Source organism: Sorex fumeus, unplaced genomic scaffold (assembly GCF_029834395.1).
Source record: "Sorex fumeus unplaced genomic scaffold, SorFum_2.1 ptg000126l, whole genome shotgun sequence".
Taxonomy (NCBI): Eukaryota; Metazoa; Chordata; class Mammalia; order Eulipotyphla; family Soricidae; genus Sorex; species Sorex fumeus.
This window is the reverse complement of record NW_026606183.1, coordinates 4,021,095-4,041,931: the sequence shown is the minus strand read 5'-3', so window position 1 is coordinate 4,041,931 and position 20,837 is coordinate 4,021,095. Positions and strand designations below refer to the sequence as shown.

The following is a 20,837-nucleotide window of genomic DNA, read 5'->3' as shown; positions in this document are numbered from 1 at the left end:
CAGAACACCACAGTTCTCCGGTGGTGGAGTAAATGGTTTGGCTATTATGATAATACATTTCAACACACCAAATATATCTCCCCTTAATAGAAATGCATTAGACACCATTTATAAAAATATCAACATCGCAGTTCTTTTCCTCCAACTATAACTTAGACATAAATATAACACAATTTATGGATGAGGAAATCCAATTTCATGCTGTTTCAAACACATTTTTGCTTATTACATAACCACACTTCTCTATATTTGAGATAGTGCATTACATGAAATCGATGTATGGTGATACTATCTATCTTTGTGTCTACATAGGATTATGAGCATCATATCCATTTGTGATAAAATTACTCTATGATATATCTTATATACCCAGCAGCCTGAGTACCTCCTGCAGGACAAGAGACTGTGTAATTATTGGTGACTTGGGCTGCCTAGAAGGTAGGAGAATGGGGTGGCAAATGAACTCAATCTGTGGGATGACTGCTCAGGCCACTGCTGGAGACTGAACTTGGGGCTCTGACATGCAAAGCATGTACTCTGACCCATTGACCCCAGAATCAAATCATACACATCCATCCTTGGAGCTCCCTCTCAGCCCTTGCTTGTCTTTTTGGGCACCAAATACCAAATACCAACCAGCTGAACATGGACTAATTGTTGCCAACACGTGCTGCCAAGGAAGGTCTCAGGGACCCCTGTCTCTGTTCACCCCTGCTCCCTCCACACAGTGGCAACAGTGCAAGGGTTTCCGGATTCTCTTTCAGAGTTTGGGGGGGCCTAATTTGCTTACTTATGATCTTTTTTCTCCTCTCAGACTCGGCTCTGGTGTGCTGATATTTAAGTACTCAGTATTGGTCACCAGTAATATACTATTAGTAGGGGCAGGGGAAATTTTTCTTAAGCCATGAGTTCTCAGACTTTTCTTGATGTGTGAGCCAAATAGTACTCTGAATCCAGTTAACCAGACATGGTTAAGGTGGGATGGGCCATACTTGCCCATAGGAGGAACCTCCTTACAACTTTCCCCCCCAGCCATTCCTACTCCCACCCTATGGGTTTCTGCAGGATATCAGAGTACTTGGTGTACTTTGCTATGAATAATAGAAATACCCCCAGATTTCACAGGAAGCAGACATTAATAATTGCTAAAGCTTGGAAGCAACTAAATGTCCTTCAGGAGTCAATGGATGCTACATTCACAAAATGGAATTCCTTTTAACATACTAAAAAACATGGGCTATAGGTAGATGTGTCTCTTGTGATATGTGTCTCTTGTGATAGAGCATAGGACAAACCGAATGTACCCTGCCCACACGGCAGAGTCTGGCAAACTCCCCGTGGCATACCCAATATGCCAAATACCAGTAACAATGATGGGTCTCACTCTCCTAAAGAGCCTTGAATATAATCTCAGGGCTAGGATGAAGGAGACATTACTGGGGCCTGCTCGAGGCAATCGACGAATAACAGGATGATTTGTGATTGTGATTTGTGATAGAGCATATACCTGGTGTGCTCAAGACCCTTGGCTTGGTTCCTGGCTGAGAGGCCCTAAGGATAGCTGAGTCCTCATGGTCCCCAAGCACCACTAGGAGAGGTCTCAGACCCCTGAGCAAGACTAAGGGTGATCCTCACAGCTAACAGAAAATAAAGGAATAGAGAAAAAGAAATGTACTTTCAAGTCATAAAAAGACTTGGAGAAAACTTAAATGTAAGAATCTGACATGCAAATCTTCTTTATAAAGTAATTCTGGAGAGGACAAAGCTATGGGGATGGTGACAAGTTCAGTGGTTGCTCAGGATTAGGCATAAATGAACATATGGGGGCTTATGGGGGCAGAATGAACTTTCAGAACAGTGAAAATATTCTGTGTGATATGAGGGTAGTGTTAGAATATTAGATGTAATTACAAATTTATTCAAAGCCATAGACTGTCCTACGCTACACATGAAGCTTAATGTAAACCATAGACCTGTAGTAGTTAGGATGTACGGGTCAAGGGCATCCATTGTAACCAATTCTGCTCTCTGACTGGGACACTGATATGGGAGAGGCCAGGCATGTTAGGCATGGAAGGATTTAGGTAAATCTCTGTACCCTTCTCTCAATTTTGTTATGAACCTAGGGCTTCTTGTGAAGAATTAAGTCTTAAAATGTCTAAACCTCAGTTTCAATAATTTTAGTTAACTGACTTGTAACCTCAGTAAAACAGAAAAAAATGCAAACATCATTTATTGCCAGAAAAAACTCTAAGTACATAGAGAAAAAGGATTTCAAATAATTTTAAAATGGAGTATTGATTATACATTCCTAGAGGGCTACATTGTAAGGACAAAACAAGATATATTAACCTCTAGTCAACTTGTTATTTTAAAATATTATTTTTATGCTATAGAATAAAACAAGTAAGAAATAGTGTCAAAAGGAATTGAAACTTGCAGTAAAAGTATAAAGTCAAAGAAGTAAAAAGGTCACAATCTTAAATTGGAGTTGTGAAATAATCATTTACATCTCTGCTTCTAAATCCAATTAGCCTTGTCTAGCTTTTCTCAGTAAAAACACTTAGCAGCAATGATGACACATAAGCAATGAACACTATAACTCAAAAAAAACCTTTGGTCTCTAAACACCATCGAGGACATTGGATCATGATCATGATCACGACCATCCTGTTGTTCGTCTATTGCCTTGAGCAGGCCCCAGTAATTTCTCCTTCTTCCTAGCCCTGAGATTTTTTAAAAAGTGCCATATTCAAGGCTCTTTCAGGGTTAGGGGAATGGGACCCATCATTGTTACTGGCATTTGGCACATTGGGTATGCCACGGGGAGTTTGCCAGACTCTGCTGTGTGGGCAGGTTACATTCAGTAGACTGCCAGTTTGTCCAAAGTAAGAATGAGATAATAAGATGAATAAGCTTCCGAGAGCTGGGTTTTATAGTCTCTGGGTCTTGGCCATTGATGGGATTACACGGCGCCAGGGGGCCAGTTGGTGGGTGTGACCCCTGCCTACTGGAATATGGAGGATCTGGGTGGAGGATGCTCAGCCCCGATCAGAGCAGGCTTGGAGATCTCAACCCCGGGACCCGCATGCCTTTGTTCCTCTGCCAGTACCTTCATGCGTGTGGAGGGTGGTCTCAGCATGGTGGTGGCTGGTTCTGGAGGTCTTCAGCTGCTGGAGCCCTGGTCAGAGCGGGGAGGGAAACTCAACCCACTCCCCTCCAAGGGGCTCCGGCGAGGACAGCCAGGTGCGTGGGCAGGAGACTCTGCCTTGTCTAGCTTTTCTCAGTAAAAACACTTAGCAAGCAATGATGACCCATAATCAATGAACACTATAACTCAAAAAAAAAAAAAACCTTTGGTCTCTAAACACCATCAAGGACATTGGAATTTCTAGAAAAATGGCTGCAACCACAGTTGGGAAAGAAATTGCAAAAGAGAGTGGACCCTCCTGTAACAGAGAAAACAAGGCTGCTGTTTATGTCTCTTTTTACTCTTTTGCTCTGATTTTGAAGGTTGGTTATAAATCATATGCAAAAAGTCCTTTGTCAGACACAGATAGTGTGAATATATTTCCTAGTTTATCACTTTTCCATACATTTCAAAAATGTTACGTCTTGCTACATTGAAGCTGAAAAATATAGTCAAATTTATCACTTCTTTTTTAAAAAGTGTATTTTATATCCAGGTCAAAAAGTATTCTACACACAAATATATCTGATCTATTAAGGCCTGGAGAGAGGCCTTTGTAGGCAGTTGACCTGGTTTCAACTCCTAGCACCCCATATGGTCCTCTGAGTCCTGTCAGGAGTGATCTCATAGTACAGAGCCAGGAGTAAGCCCTGAGCATTTCTAAGGGTGGCCAAAAACAAACACATAATTAAGGTATTTCATTTATGGACCATAGGCATAGATGTAAAAGCTAGGATTCGCTAGTTTCTGGAAGAAAATACAGAGAAACATGTATAGAGAATCTACGTACTAGACATACATATTTTGAATCTCTACAGGTGAGCAATAAAACAAAAGACCATTTTATACTGGGGACAAAAAGATGCACCACAGACCTACATGTACAAGAAAAGAACCTAGACTTCATAGGATCTCAAAGAAATATCCGTGGAAGTGGTGTTCAGAGTCTCCATAACTGTTTGATGATCTCTCAAAGGGTAAAACCTGTATCATCCTTACATGCTCTCTCTTCAATTTCAAAGTATTGTCCAAGAAAAATAAAATACACATGTCTTGGGTCAGAGAGATAGTGCAAAGGTTAAGACATTTCCCTTGCACGCAGCTGTGGCTGCAATGCTGGTTCAAATCCCAGCACTGCATACAGTCCACAGAGCACCACAAGGCATGGTCCCTGAGCATAAAGCCAGGGGTGGCTCATGAGCACTGCAGGTTGAAACCCAAAAACCAAAACAAAATAAAAACAAAGGGAAAAAACAAAACCCCAAGAGTATGTTCCAAAGAGAATTTTACATGAATATACATGACAGCTATTTCTTCGACGTTCTTGAAGGCGTTCCAAGCCACTCTCTTCCTCCTGCGCAGCTCGGGTGCCAGGTCATTTGTCATGTTGACTTCTCGACCTAGGTACACATAGCTGTTGCATTCGGAGATGGTCGTTCCGTTGAGAGCGAATGGGGCATCAGGAACAAGGCTGTTTCTCATAAACATTGTCTTCGTGAGATTCAGCTGGAGTCCTACCTTTCCACACTCACGGTCAAAGTCGGCCAGCATTTGTGCCGCCTGGCTGATGTTTGGTGTTATTAAAACAATGTCATCAGCAAAGCGGAGGTGGTGTAATTGCCGACCATCTATCTTCACTCCCATTTCTTCCCATTCCAGTCGTCGCATGATGTTCTCGAGGGTGGCACTGAAGAGTTTCGGTGAAATGGTATCACCCTGCCGCACCCCTCTCTTGACATCAATGATCACTTCTTTGTAGAATGGTGAGATCCTGGTAGTGAATCCGCAATATAGCTCACGGAGGATCTTGATGTATTGGGCTTGAATGCCCTGATTGGCTAGGGCTTCAATGACCGCTTCCGTCTCAACAGAATCAAAGGCCTTCTTTAAATCAATGAACGTTAAACAGAGCGGCATCTTGAACTCCCGAGAAACCTCAATGAGTTTGGTTATTGTGTGGATATGGTCTATGGTGCTGAATCCTTTGCGGAACCCGGCTTACTTGCATGGCTGTCCTTCATCCAGAGTTCTACCAATCCTATTTAGGATGACTCGAGGGAACCACTTGTAGATGACAGACAATAGGCAGATAGGGCGATAGTTGCCAATGTCATGGATGTCTCCCTTCTTGAACAGTAGTACGGTCCTGCTGGTTTTCCATTGGGACGGAACCTTGCATTCAGACAGGTAGCGAGTGAAGAGCCGAGCCAGTGTATTGATGAGTACTGATGGCAGGTTCTTCAGGTGTTCAGGTCTGACCTTGTCTGGGCCGGGTGCTGTTTGTTTCTTTACCGACAAAATGGCATGTCAGATTTCGGAAGGGAGTACGTTGGGAACGACATATCCATCCTGTGGAATTTGGTATGTCGGCAAGTGGACATGGCTATCGAAGAGATTTGAGTAGAAGTCATGGATAATCTTCCCCATTGCCGTTCTGGAGGATGTGATGGATCCATCAGGACGTCGGAGGGCAGTCATCTTGGTCTTGTAGTTGGCGAAGGACAGGCGGGCATAACGAATACTTTTCCCAGCTTCTGCCGCATCTACCAGTACTTCTGCTCTTCTCTCTTTGAGGTCTTCCTAAGAGGATGAAGCACCTCCGGCTCCAGGCACATCTCTTTGATTCCACTGTTCTTCCTGCATTAACATATGCCTCAGAGACGTGGGCCCTACGCAAACAGGATGAGAACGCTATTCAGGTCTCCCAAAGAAGAATAGAAAGAGCTATGCTTGGAATATCACGTTTCACTCAAATGAGATAAAAAATCCGGAGTTCCAACATCCGTCGACGATCAAGAATCAGGGGCGCTGTATCATTTGCCAAGGTGTCAAAAATCAGATGGGCTGGTCATGTAATGAGATTTAAAGACGACCACTGGACTAGAGCTGTTACTGACTGGATTTCACAGGATGTCAAAAGACCGCGTGGCCGCCCACCTACCAGATGGTCAGACTTCTTCGTGAAGATCATGAACGATCGGTTTGAGGCTCTTCATGTTCCCAGAGCAAACAGATGCCATTGGGCTACACTAGCACGCGATAGGGACAAATGGAGACGTTACTGGCACCCGCTCGAGCAAATTGACGACTAACGGGAAGTTAAGTGATTAAGTGATACATGACAGATTCAAATTGGAAACAACCTTACTTTAAGTAGGAAAGTAAATAAATGAATCTTCTATAATACAAACGAATAGCCTCGTCATAAATAAGAATGATTTGAGGGTTGGAGAGATAGTTTAATAGACTGAGGTCAAGCTTTTCATGTGGGAGGCCAGGGTTCAATTCCTGACACCACAATGGACCCCAAGCACTGTTAGGAACAACTTTTGGACACTGATATGGGAGTAGTCCTTGAGCACTCTGGGTAGCTAACACTCATATCATATCAATCATATCATATATCATATATCATATCATATCAATCATATCATATCATATCATATCATATCATATCATATCATATCATATCATAGCTAGCACACCATATCAAGGAGTTTTTCAGGGTTAAGGCACTTGCCCTGCATGTGGCCAACTCAAGTTTCAACCCTCGCCCCTCTGAGCCCTGCAAAGTTAGGAATTAGCCCTGAGAACAGCTGATGGTAGCCCCACAAACAAACAAAAGAACAGAGGAAAGTAAAAAACATCAATGTGGAGGAATCTCAAAAGCATCATTTCGGTTAAAAGAACTGAAAGTCTGACCCCATTTATATGTTGTTCTAGAACAGACAAGTAATTACAGTGATAAAACCCAGGAATGGTTGTCTGACAGGTTCACACGGAGGAATAAAGAACTGACAGGAAAGGACAGAAGAAGGACTTCCTCGGGCAATGGAAATGTGCTGTTTGAGGAGGGAATGGTAAGGATGTGCAAATCATGATATCGTTACTTTGCAAATGGAGAGTGTGCATTATATTGTAGAAAACACACATTGAATGGGCAAAAATTAAATGACTGCAATGGATCAAGACACACAAACATATTGAGGGGAGAAAACTGAGTTCATAATATTGCTTAGGAGAAATCTCACTGGTCATCTTTTTAGGTTGCTATGGCATCAGTTCATTATTCTAAAAACGTTTAAGTAAAAAGAAAAAGATCAAGCATTATTCTCCCTTTCCTGTTTAAACAATATTTCAGAGTATCCAAACAATTTATGAAAGCCTCCCTTTTTTAATGGAAGAATTACAGCTTATAAACACATAATGAGTGTAGAATTTAAAAACCACCACTTTTTAGGACCTAATGAAATACAGGCAATAGACATTAGTGGCAGTTCAAACCATTAGGAGAAAGCTGGTGGGAAAGAGATGGAAAACCAGGCTGAAATATACAACTGTACTGCTGAATTTTGACATCAGTAGAAGTGAGACATCACGTGTCCCTAATGTGATGTGACAGATGCTAGAGTCCCGCTAAAGGTATTCCCACCAGGGAAGAAGGAATAGGGACAATGAGAGAATGAGGAAGGAAACTAAGGTTATAGGTTAGAGAAAATGAAGATTAGAGGAACATGATAAGAGAATCAATCTGCCACATTCAGATTCTAGAAAATTTTAGAGAATAAATACTTGGAGTTTTCAAGTATTTTTTCAAGTGTTATTCTGACATAGAATAATAAAATTGAGAAGAAGAAATATTATAGACTAAAAACAGTAAACAATTAAATGCAACATATGGACCTTATTTTGACCCTTATTTGAACACATAATTTGCAAAATAATATGCTCAATAATTTATATTATATAATATATATGTCATTGAGATAGTCTCACAAAGTTTTGATACTATCTCTGAGAAATACAAACAGGTACTGAATTTTGCTAAGTATAATTTTATCTGAGACATGTGTTTATGCATATTTATTTATTTTTATTGGGTATAATTGACATCCACATTATGTTAGTGTCAAGTGTACAGCATAATGATTTGATAATTGTTTATATTATAAAATGATTACCACAATTAGTCTGGTTAACATCCACTTTGAGCCTAAGTTTAAAAAATGTCTCTGTGTTAGCAATACGCTCTGAAGTCTTTATATGCGGGATGATACGGTATCTGGGGATTTGCTCTTTAAAAGGTTTTCAGTAGCTGAGTGTTGATATTTGTTGAAGCTGAATTGACGAGTACATTTGGATTCATTAGACTGTTCTATTTTGGTGTCTGTTTCAAATTTTCCATAATAAAATGTTGAATTAACATAAAAGAAATTAACATAAAATGTAATGAGTGAATTCTTCATTCTCCAATTTGTTTTGTGGGAAAAATAGCAAGAGACAAAATCATCTAAACCCTCATTCACTTGGGGTGGAATTCATAGACAGTAAGGAGCAAAGAACTCAGAAATGGAGGAAGCCCTTTCAGTCTTCATCTGGCTTTGTTGGATACTCCTGGAGGCCAGATGAGAAAGGGAGATGTGCGTGGAGAGAGAGAGAGAGAGAGAGAGAGAGAGAGAGTGTGTGTATGCATGCATGTGCCCTCACACATGCATATGTGGCTATGTGGCTGTGTGTATATATGTATGTGGCTGTGTGTACATGTATGTGCACATGTGCATACATACTGGTCGTGTGTGTGTATGCATGTGCCTGCACACATGCATGTGTGACTATGTGGCTGTGTGTATAAACATATGTGGCTGTGTGTGTACATGTATGTGCATGTGTGCATACATACTGGTCGCGTGTGTGTATGTATGTGCCCGCACACATGCATGTGTGGCTATGTGGCTGGTTGTATATACATATGTGGCTGTGGGCGCATACATATGTGCATGTGTGCATATATATTGGTTGTGTATGTGTATGCATGTGCCCGCACACATGCATGTTTGGCTATGTGACTTTATGTAGATACGTGTATAGCTGTGGGTGTATACGTATGTGCATGTGTGCACACATATTGGTCGTGTGTGTGTGTGTCTGCATATGTGTGTATACAGGTGTAGTTTCTGCTCTCTACAGCCTATTTTTCTTCTTTGAAAGAATGGCTATGGTTTAGCAAAAGCAGCCACATGACATTTCTATACCCTGCCATTCATAGTTGAGATTCACTCCCTGCCCTGCCGCCTCCCCGCCGACCACCCCCCCCCCCTTGTCCCCGTTCTTTCCCTGATTCTCTGGATGGTGGCAAGAGTGTCAAAGCTGGGACAGCGAGAGCTGCCATGTCTGAAATATTTCTAGAAGGCTCTCGGTGGAGCTGCTCATCTTTTGAGGGGCGTTGTAGGAAGAAACGGGGAAACTCAGCATGGGTTGGGGAGGAGGAGCTAGGGGGCTCATATTTCTGCATGAAATTAGAAAAAGGGAGTGGAGATGTGAAAGCAAAAATATCCTAAAAAATTAGGATATTTTCCCAAAACTATTTCTGAAAAAGAGACAGAGGCCAATTTCAAACCCACCCTCATCCTGACTCCTGCATTCTCTGGGTGGAGCAGCTGTGGCCGTGGCCCACCACACCACAGCTGGACCAAGCAAGTCACCACAGGCCCCATCCCTCCACACCAGAACTGTACATACCCGTGTGTGATAGAGCCCTACACTATTCCGGAAGCCCCTACCGGCCCTTCTTCTGGGTCAGGTCCCCACCCTACCCCTGAGGGCTCTGGGCCTCTCTCAGTGCCAAGGCACGGAGGGTCCCTTATTCTCCCAGCCCAGGTTTCTCCAGGGTCACTGCTCGTGCCCCCACAGACCTGCTTCTTCGTGGGGTTCTCTTTAGGTTCTACCCACCAGTGGCTGGGACCTGGATGCCCTTTCCCCACTACCTTACCCATTCCTGTTCATCCCACCTCCCATGGGGCACTCAGGGTCCATCCCCAATGCCTACTGCTGAGTCCAACTTGGGTACCCATGATGAGTTCCTGCACACACTCTCCTCTCAGATCAGTATCACAGACACCTCTGTTTCTCTCTTTCTCTCTCTGTCTCCTCCCTCTCTTTTCCTTCCCTACATCCTCTTTCCTTCTCTCTTCCTTCTCCCTCTTGCATATTCCCCTCTTTCTCATTCTCTCCCCAATCCCTTTGCCTCTGTCTCAGTTTCTCTCTGTGTCTGTCTGTCTGCCTGTCTCATTTTCTCCATGTCCTTTCTAGCCTTTCCAGGTTGTTTCCCTTTCCTCTGCCTTTACGCCTAATCCCCTCTTTTTATTCTCTGGGCAACCTCCTCCCTCCTGTCATTTCAAATAGGACTGATGTGCCCCGAACACCCAGAGCATCTATCTCTGGTTCATCTCCACCCCTGAGCTGCCTGTTAGAGGAAGGGGTGTCTGAAGCTCAGATTCACCTTACTTCCATCAGCATCAGAAAATGCCACTTTTTCCTTTCCCATCCCTCCCCTCAGAGGCAGCATTCACATCTCCCAATATCAGAAACAGGCTCAGCCCTGGCCCCTACCCTTCCCCTCATCCCTCCCTCCATACTCTCTGCCAGTCCTGGCTCCAGTGCTCCTTGCATTCGTCTATTCGTCTCACACTGTCCAACCATACTCCAACCTATCTCACTGCTCCTACCTCTCAGTCTGCACAGCTCAAATTATTTTCCATGTGGCAATAACCATGGTCATGGACATCTTCTTGGTAAAAGAAGTCTGATAACCTCAGCCCCGAAATCCCTTCAGAGGAGTTGGGTGAAGGACACTTTAAACACATGAATATACACATACGCATAATATCTACAGAGGGACACACACATATGTTCATATATACACACACATATATATTAATTCTAGGAATTGAGCTACCATATGACCCAGCAATAAAGTTTCTTGGCACCAACCCCCAAGGGTCCTAAATCTCTATTCAGAAAAGACTGTAGCACTGTTCACCAAAGCCAAAATCTGGAAACAGTGAAGCTGTCCAAGAACAGATGACTGAATAAAGAAACTATGGCATATATACACAATGTAATGCTACTCAGCTATTAGAAAAGATGAAATCATGCACACCCACCAACTGGCCCCCTGGCACCGTGTAATCCCATCAGCGGCCAAGACTCAGAGACTATAAAAACCAGCTCCCAGAACCAGAACATCCTATTATGACATCTTATTATCTCATTCCTACTTTGGACAAACTGGCAGGCTACCGAATGTAGCCTGCCCACACGGCAGAGTCTAGCAAACTCCCCGTGGCGTACCCAATATGCCAAATACCAGTAACAATGATGGGTCTCATTCTCCTAAAGAGCCTTGAATATAATCTCAGGGCTAGGATGAAGGAGACGTTACTGGGGCCTGCTCGAGGCAATTGACGATTAACAGGATGATTTGTGATTTGTGATTTGAAATCATGCAAACCATTTGCTGCTACATGAATGGATCTGGAGAGTATCATGTTGAGTGAAGTTAGTCAGAGAGGGATATATACTGACTGATCTCTCTCAATATGTGGGTTATGAATAGTCATAATAGGGGAATAGCAGATGCCCAAAGGCAACTGAAGCTGAGAACTGGACATCATTCAGAAGCTTATCATAGGGGAGGAAAGGGGGTGGGTGGTTTGGATGGAGGGGCACGCTGGGACAATGATGGAGAGAAGTGAACACTCTAGAGGGGGTAGGGAGGGGAGTAGTGCTGGATTATTTTATCCATAAATCCCTATGATTGATAGTATTGCAAATCAAAGTACATAAAATAACACTTACGAATTTTTAAATAGGGGGGTGGACATTGGGCCTGCATTCCAACGCTCTCAGAATCTGGTCATGTAAAGATCAGAGAGTCGTTGCTTCTCACCTGCTCCTCAGGCAGGCTGGGCTGTGGGACAGAAACCCATGAACCCCCTCTCCTGCAGGGACCCATGTGGTCATATAGGATTGTCATCACTCTCGCCTCGTAACTTGGCACATGCTGCCACTCAGATATCTGTCATCAGGTCACTTCTAAGGAGCATGAAAATTCTTCAAACAGGAGGGTGAATGGTCACCACCAGCTGAAAGATGCTTTAAATACTCATGAAGGATGACCAGACAGCTCTGCTCACAAATGGGACCCCCACCCCCACAAAGGGAGGACACGGGCACACAAACCTTGATGCCAAGTTCGATATTTTCTCCTCCATACACATCCATCCCGGGGTCCAGGAGACCAATTTCACCAAAGAACTTTCTGTTGACCACGAAGGAGCAGCCAATCATGGCAGGTGTTCTGTGGGAGAGAGAAAGAAGCCAGGTTACATAGTCTGTATCCACAGTGGAAGGTTCTATAGCAATAAGACCAAGGCAGACTCTCTCTGATCTCACAGTCTGTGGAACCTACAAAAGCTGAACCTGTTACAGGCAGAGAAGATAATGGTGATCCTTGGAGGCTGGGCAGCTGGAGAAGAGGGGAGATATTGTTCAAAGACTGCAACCTTGCTACCAGATAAAGGAGGTGCCCTAGAGATAAAATGTGTGCACTGTGATGAGTCAGTGAAGCTGTATCTGGCCTTCAGAGATGCTAGAAGATGTGAAGTAGAGAAGTCTGAGTTGACATAGTGGCAGTAGTCATACAGCATTGCCTAAGCACATCAATTTGACCTTGCACACATAAACGTGTCATCGTTGCCACACTAAGAGTGAACTACAGCTCAACTAAAGAAGTCATCGAAATGTCAATAGTGGCAACCACCCATGGGCCGTCATAGCAGGGACCAAGCCCCACTCTGGCAAATGGAGAGACATCCCTCATGGCCAAAATTCCTACACCCTCCCTCTCCTCAACATGCTGACAATGGTGCATACCACCAGGGGCTCACACTTGGAAGTGGCTTAGCTGAGACAAATTGCAGGACTGACATCAAGGTGTTAAAGCTGGTTTCAACTTCTCACAGGTATTAGGGACTTCCAGGGTTAGCCCAGATCCTTGGTAGGTGGACAAGTGCCCTCGTGGGGTGGCTGAAAATACAGGATGTGGTTCTCACTAACCTGTGGGGATAAGAATCCAGACACACTCAAGGAAAATGGGCCAAGAGGACGGATCAATGGTGGGTCAATGGTGTGGGAAATGGAGGGTAGTTAAGATAGAGGAGGTTACATTATGACAATAATAGTTGGAAATGATCACTCTGGACAAGAACTGAGTGTCAAAAGCAGGTGAAGGGATATACATGATAACCTTTCAGCACTTGTATTGCAGACCATAATGCCTAAAGTGTGTGTGTGCGTGTGTGTGTGTGTGTGTGTGTGTGTGTGAGAGAGAGAGAGAGAGAGAGAGAGGTGCCTGCCATAGAGGTAGATAGAGGTAGGCTGGGGTGAAGTGTGGCTTGAAGGGGTGGGAGGGCAACAGGGGACACTGGTGCTGGGAAATTACACTGGTGAAGGGAGGAATGTTGGAACATTGTATGACTGAAACACAATAATGAACACTTTTGTAATGCTCTATCTCATGGTGATGCAATTAGAAAAAGAAAAGAATAAAGAATCCAGGCATAGTCTCAGAGACCTTGGGGAGTGGAGAACAGAGGTGTCGACTGCCTCACATGGAAGAAGGACTTTCCAAAGAGAAACAATGGGAGTGGGCAGGAGGGGTCCAATCTCCATAGGTGAAATGTGAATCAGGGTCCTATAGTTTTGAGGGACCCTCTGGTGCCCACCTGGTTGCTCAAAAAATGAACGGCAGAGAACATGCCTCAGATGACAGAGAAGGAGATCTGGCTGGAGCCATGAAAAGCATTTATAGTGTGGCTGGCCAGGGGTCTTGAAGACCAGTAGACAAACTCGTTACTTCGTTTTGTAGCTATGTATCCCCTAGACCCTCATATGGGGTTTTAAAGGTGAGAGCTGTGTCACTGAGAACCAGACACAATCCTTGGAGGCCGTGTAAGTGGAAGCAGGCTCAATGGACATGCTGCCTTCCAGCACCTTGTGTATCACATGCTTTAGGGAGCACAAATCACCAGGAGGACCCTTTGTGGGCTCTGGCTTGTTTTCCAGGGCAAGGGTGCGGGGGCTAAGCCCTTGATAATGTCCCGTGGCCTCTCTTTAGACTTTAGAACAAACAAAGGTGTTTACAGCTATTTTCTCAGCCCCTGCCCCATCCCAGGGCTGCACTAATGCTACAGTGGTAGAGAAATGCATGGCGCACCTCCAAGTCCAAGCACTTGAGGAGCTAATGATGATGATGATGATGATGACAAAAGCCATTGACTGAGCAATTACTATGTCTCAAGTATGAGTGCAAAGCACTTTTTAGGCTTTTGAGGACCCCCTTTCCCACTCCACCCCGTGAACTGTGGCTGTGAGAAAGACCAACTATATTGAAGAGCTGAGACCCAGGGAGATTTCAGTTGATATTCCACAACTGGCTGTTCAGGACCACCCAACTTCCAGTCCAGGGATTCCCCCTGCTGCCTCTCTGCACCCATGAGAAAGGGCCTTGGAGTGGAGCTGGCCAGAGGCCAGAAATGTCAGAGTGTCTCTTGGGCCAAAGAGAATCTTCTGTAGGAGCCTGCAGGCACCCCAGAGAAGTGCTGCTGGGTTGGCCAGAAGTGACAGTGGAATTTTCTCCAGCTTCAGTGACTCCTGGACTTGCCTCAGTGTCTAGACTTCCGTCCCAGGATGACCTCTGGGTGCCCACATGCCAGGGGGACAGCGATAACACTCTCAGGTAAACACAAAGTTATGAGCTACATGGGCTGGTTGACAGTTGACCCTGAAAACTGGCCTCAGCTTCCTTGAGTGGAAGGTTCTGAGTCCCAGCTAAAAGATACGTGATGTGCTAGTGTGCGAGGCACATGTTCTGCAAATAACATCCCTTTGTAATCCTCTCTGAGGTCACCCACACTCACTTGCCCAGAACTCCCCATTATGCCTGAGTGCCAACAGCCCCAGAGAAGTACCACTGAGGCTGCTGAATAAATAAAAAGCCCCCAAAGTGGGGCTGCCCTGGGCTGGGGAGAGCTCCGTGCTGCACCCTGAATAGGGAGAGTGGCTGGAAGGGGCTGCGAGGTGAGGTGGAGGGTAAATGAGAGATGAAGAACTGAAGGAAGAAGATCTGGTGGAGGAGGAAAAAGAAACAGGAAGCACATGACCCCTGCTGGCCAGGTTGGTGGGCGGTAGCAATTCCTTCCAGATGTATCTCCCCTGCCCTCAATGTCATCTCTCCTGCTCATGGTGTAGCTGACATGGGTTCGAGGCCCCATGAGTCCTCTCTTTTCTGGTTACAGCTCTGTATCGCTGGACCAGCTCTGTATCAGAAACCTGGGTCCCTTGTGATGAATCTGAGAGGTCCCTTCTTACCCTTTTATTAAAGTGAAACTGCCTGGCTGGCAAAGGTCCCATAAGAGAGGCACAGAAGAAGCTCTGTCTGCCTCATGGGTGGTGGCTAAAGCCAAAGGCAGGAGGAAAGAGGATAGCCTTAATGTGGCAAAGATGCAGCCGCATGCCATGGCCAGGGCAGCCTCTGGGCCAGCAACCCTGAGTGAAAAGATTCCTTGAAAAGTCAGTTGAGGATCTGCTATAATGTCCTGCGGCATGGATGTCCCCAGTTCAGGGGGTGCTCTGCCCTCAGGCCTGCAGACCCCAGGCTCTGGGAGCAGGGCCAGGCTTAGGCAGTGGCTAATGTACAGTGGGCAACGCCAGGTTGAGGACAGGTTGAATAATTGCTGGGTGAACACTGTGGGTGAGGGCAGGGGCTGTGTGCTAGAACTTTCTGCAGACTGGAGACTGGCAGTATTTCTTTCAAAGGGAGATGCAGTCCCCCAAAAGAAAGCCACCACAAACTTCAGAGAGCCAGAGTAAAGGGTCAGGCTAATGGACATGTGGACATGTCCCCATGTTCAGGAAGAGAGCCCCTGCCCAGGCCTGCAGGCCTCCCCCCACCCTGTCCACGGCACCCATTCAAGGGTACTTAAGGCTGGTGGCATCCTGGAAGATGAACCCACAGCCTCATGCTTCCAACTCCATAGTGATTAGCACCATGAGTGCAAACAATTCAATTCAAAATCATTCAAAAATGATAATCATATTAAGGGATCTGCCAAAGTCTAATAGCTCCATTTCAGAAGAGAAGAACAGAAATGAAAAAATAATCGCTTTCATTGTTGCTGTGGCGCAGAATCCACACCCCACATATAGGGCTTGGATGGAACTGAGAGGTGCCCTGGGAGAAAGGAGGGGGCACAGGCAGTCATCCTGGGACTCTCCCACAGGCTCATGGTCCCACAGGTAACAGGTGACAGGTCCACTTGCTCTAGATGCTTCCCTCCCTCAGTCCCTGCATTGACTCCAGTTTCTCCTGTCATGGCGTGACGCTGCAAGTTCTTTGGCTCCTTTCCAGCCACATGCTCAGGGATCCATGACCTGGGCCATGGGCACAACCAGGTCAAAAAACTTGGATCATGTACACACATACTCACCCATCCCTAGCCAACAGCTTCCATGGGACCTCTCTTTGAGCCAATCTGCCCTTCAAACCACACATATGTCCTTCGGAATCCAAGGATCCCTTTGGGTTGCAAAACCAAACTTACACATGTTGTGTCAGGCACAGCGCTCCACAAGAAGACCAGTGCCAATCATGTGCCCTTCTGCCTCTGTGAGCACTGCATGTGCACTTCTGACTGTGAGCACTGAGCTCTGAGCTCCCATGACCTCTGTCCTCCCAGCTGCACCCCCTGGTGCCACTACCCATGCTCCTGCGGGTATTCCTAGCTATGGTCTCATCCGACAGTGGCTCCTGCCCCATCTCTGCCCCCCCCCCCCCCCGCCGCACATGACCATGATCTGCTGGAGGTGCCTTAGCTCTGAAAGAACCACTCTGTTCTGGAAAGCCAGGCCCCATTTTGTGCCTCAGGATCACGAGTTTACCATCTAGTAAGAAAAACTTGCCAGACCCCAAGGACATGGACATGAACACCCAGACATCTGACCACAGAAAACAAGGATGATCCAAGTGAATGCAACAAGATGTGTTAACTGACCTGTTTCACTTTTGTACCTCTTGCTTGCTCATGGCTGTGAGAATGCACCTGGCAGGGGGCACCCAACACGAAGGCATGTGCACCCAGGCATGTAGGCAGGAGGACACGGGGCTTAAAAGATGGAGGGCAGTCAGAGTCCCAAGTCTCTTAGGCTCGTGGACCTTCAGTGCTGAGTGTTAGTGCTCAGGGTTCAAGTCTCTTAGGCTTGTGAACCTTCAACTGAGTCCCTTGTATGAGTGTATTCTGGTGTGTGAATAAAACCTTAAAGTATCTACCCTGTCTGTGTCTCAGTTGGTGACTGAGCTCAGGCTTGTGACCACTTAACACTTCAAGGTTCCATCAAGATTCGTGGCCACCTAACAGCTCCTCCTTTTTCCTGGGCCTCTGCTGGCATGACCAAAACACATATACCCGCATGGTGCAACTGGCTGGAGGAGCAGGGATTCTGTGGCTGCTTCTGCCTTCCATTCTAGGCCTGCAATGAACATGGGCCTCACGCCACCCTCCAGTTCTTTCCTGATCCCGAGTTTCTCCTCCTGACTTTTTTAGGGGGTGGGTCACACCCGGCGATGCTCAGGGGTTACTCCTGGCTCTGCACTTAGGAATTACTCCTGATGGTGCTCAGGGGACCCTATGGGATGCTGGGAATCGAATCCCGGTTAGCCGCATGCAAGGCAAATGCCCTACCCATGTGCCATCGCTCCAGCCCTTCCTCCTGACTTTCTTGAAGTCTGCTAGCCCTTTTCCACTTTCAGTACCTTCTTCAACACCCCTCTTCGCCCCCCTCACCAACTGATGGGCTTCCCTCTGGAAGGGGCAGACCAAAGAGCAAAAGAGCAGCCCCTGTCCTGTACTCTCTACAGGGCGAATCTGGAATCTGGTATCCCCAACATTCCCTTTCTGAACTAGGGCCACCAGCCAACGCCCCCCCCCACACACACACATTGCTCCCGTATATCCTTCCACTGCAGCCACGTCAACTGTTTTCTCATCTGAATTCTCCATGCTCTGGCATCTGCAGGTGTGTCACTAACCTGGGAGCACATGGGAGCTCAGAGCTCAGTGCTCACAGTCAGAAGTGCCTGTGCAGTGCTCACAGAGGCAGAAGGGCACATGATTGACACTGGTCTTCTTGTGGGGCGCAGCGCCTTCCACAATATGTGTAAGTTTGTTTTTGCAACCCAAAAGGAATTCTTGGATTCCAAAAGACAGAGCCAGCACGATGCCAGGCTTTCCCAGGTGAAGGAGCAGCTTGTATGCCAACTGCCTCCTCTTCAGGCTTTCGCTCTCTCTCCTGGTTGCCCCTGGAGATGACCCCTGCAGCTCCTGGAGCCACTGATACCATTCTAACAAGCCTGTCCTAACTCTGCTCCCTTTCTGCCCAGAGCCTGCACACTCAACTTCTCTGCTTCCTGCCCCTAGCCCAGCGTGGGATTGATTCCCCTATCCCAAGCCCCCGCTCTTCTGTTATGGCATGGCCCCAAATCAAGGAACCACGAATTTTCAGTTACCTCTTGCTCTGCTATCCTCACCATTACCTGCAAATATCCAGGCCACACGTTAGGACAACACCAAACCCCATCAGCTTCCATCTGGCCACATCTCTGCTGAAGACCACAAACCCCCTCCCGACCTGCTTCCCTCCCCCCTACTTCTTCTCAGTGCTTGCTCCCCTTATAGACAAACTGTACCTTGATTCCTCTCTCTGGGGCCTCATCCTCACTGCTTCTTCTCTGCTCCATGGCAGGGTCCCAGGCTGAGGTGCGGGGCCCCACTTCCTCCATCCTAAGGTCAGTCCCCACTGGTCCCCCTGCACTGCCCTGGCTCATCAGACACAGTGGGTTGTTTCCTTTCAGGAAGAAGGGGCTCCTGGGCATGTAGGGACTAACAATTGCCTACTAATTCCCTCTGCTGTTTTTTCTCAAGGGCTGAGTTTTCAGGAAAGAGTTTCAATCTTCTCCTTCTATAGTTCATCCTGGCAGTCTCCCATGCTCTTTCAGAAACACTAGTCTTCCATACCCTTCCAACTCTCCCCAGTCTGAATACTTCCCATATGCATCACACCTGGTACATTTGATCGTCTACTTGGCATCTCCCTTATGTCCCAAAGATCCAGCAAACACATCTGAAATGGCATGCCCAACTTCCCTCCAGTCACTTTTCCTAAAACAGACAATGTCAACACCAATCTACTAAAACTTTGGTCTTACGTTTGGTGCTGGTTCACCAGAAACTCCTAATTGCTCTACTTTCCTTATCTTTTAAAACAGTTTTATTTTTTTAAATTGAATCACCATGAATTACACAGTCACAAAGATATTTGTGATGGAACATTAGTGAATGTTCCAACACCAATCCCTCCACCAGTGACCCCACTTTCGTCCCACCCTCCAGCCTACCTCGGTGGCAGGTACATTTTGTTTCCAAGATTATCCTAATGTTTCCTTCCCTAACTTATCCCCCATCCCAGCCCCTGCTCCAGTGCAAGCTTCCTACTTAAGACCAGTTCTCTTGCTCTTCTTTTCTATTCCCCTTTGGGCATTTGATATTCCCAGAGGAAGTTTCTTTATACCCTACACATGAGATAATTTTGAGTCTCTTCCTCTCCCTCTGACTGATATCATTCATCTACTTTCTTTTCTGTTTCTATGGTGCTAGGGCCACACCAGACACTGCTCAGTGCTTACTCCTGACTCTGAGCTCAGGGTTCACTCCTGGAGGGCTCGGGGGAACCGTATGGGATGCCAGGGATTAAACTTGCTACATGCAAGGCAAGTTCCTTACCTACTGTCCTCTCTTTCCAGCTCCACTAACAGCTCTACCTTCAAAATTCCTGAGACCTGAAGAATTCTGGACACTGCCATGTCTACCCTCTGGTCTGAGCATCATCAGAAAGGGCAGGTCACTACAGTGACCTCTGGAACGCTTCCATATTCACTCTCACTCTCCGCAGGTCCCCTCTCAACACAGCATCCAGAACAATTTATAGTAGAGCAGATGAGGTGATGGCTGGCCATGACTTCCTTCAGAGTGAAGCCTTGATCTCCCACTGTCCTTCAAGGCTCCATGCAGACAAGCCATAGTCCTGGGGCTTCTCTGGTTCTCTCTATTCCAGTCACATTTCTAGCTATACACTCAGAGTAACGGAACACAACAACTCATGCATGTGCAAGGCACCATATTCACAACAGCAAAATGCTAAGCATATTCACAACAGCAAAATGCTAAAACCACTCAGCTGTTCACCAATAGATGAATGGATAAAATGGCATATTATTTGGCCAAAAAAAAAGAATTAAGTACTGGTACATAGACTGACTTTGAAAATATTGTAGGTGACAGAAGTCAGGCATAAACAGCTACTTGTGATTTCGGTAATATAAAATGTCCAGAAGGAGAAATTTTACTGAGGGTCAGGGCATTTTGTTTTTTCTAGGCACAGAAAGAAGATAGTACAGAATGATTATTTAATGGAGTTCCCATTTGGGATGATAAAAAAAATCCTTTGAAAATAGATAATGCATTGTACAAAATTGTGCTTTTCAAATTGCAAAATTATGTGCACTTTACCACAATAGGAATTTGAAGCTTTTGCCAACAATCTCCAAGCTTGTTTTGATTGTCATGTTACATCACAAATGTGAAACCCTCACTTCCACTTGCCCTTAGAGTTTCATGCAAAAGAAATGATTCCTCGTCATTTTAGAAAATTGAAGAAGAAATGTATAGGTTGGTTTCATTATAAAAGAAATGTA

General features: G+C 45.7%; 1 protein-coding gene across 1 annotated transcript in view; it reads right to left on the bottom strand.

Annotated features, from left to right (window-relative positions):
• Window positions 1–20,837, bottom strand: part of GALNT17 (polypeptide N-acetylgalactosaminyltransferase 17) — a 465,458-nt gene that overhangs the window by 97,742 nt on the left and 346,879 nt on the right. Inside the window, exon 6 of the mRNA XM_056137608.1 lies at window positions 12,212–12,329. Coding sequence (XP_055993583.1) covers window positions 12,212–12,329 — 118 coding nt within the window. The remainder of the gene's footprint in view (window positions 1–12,211; window positions 12,330–20,837) is intronic.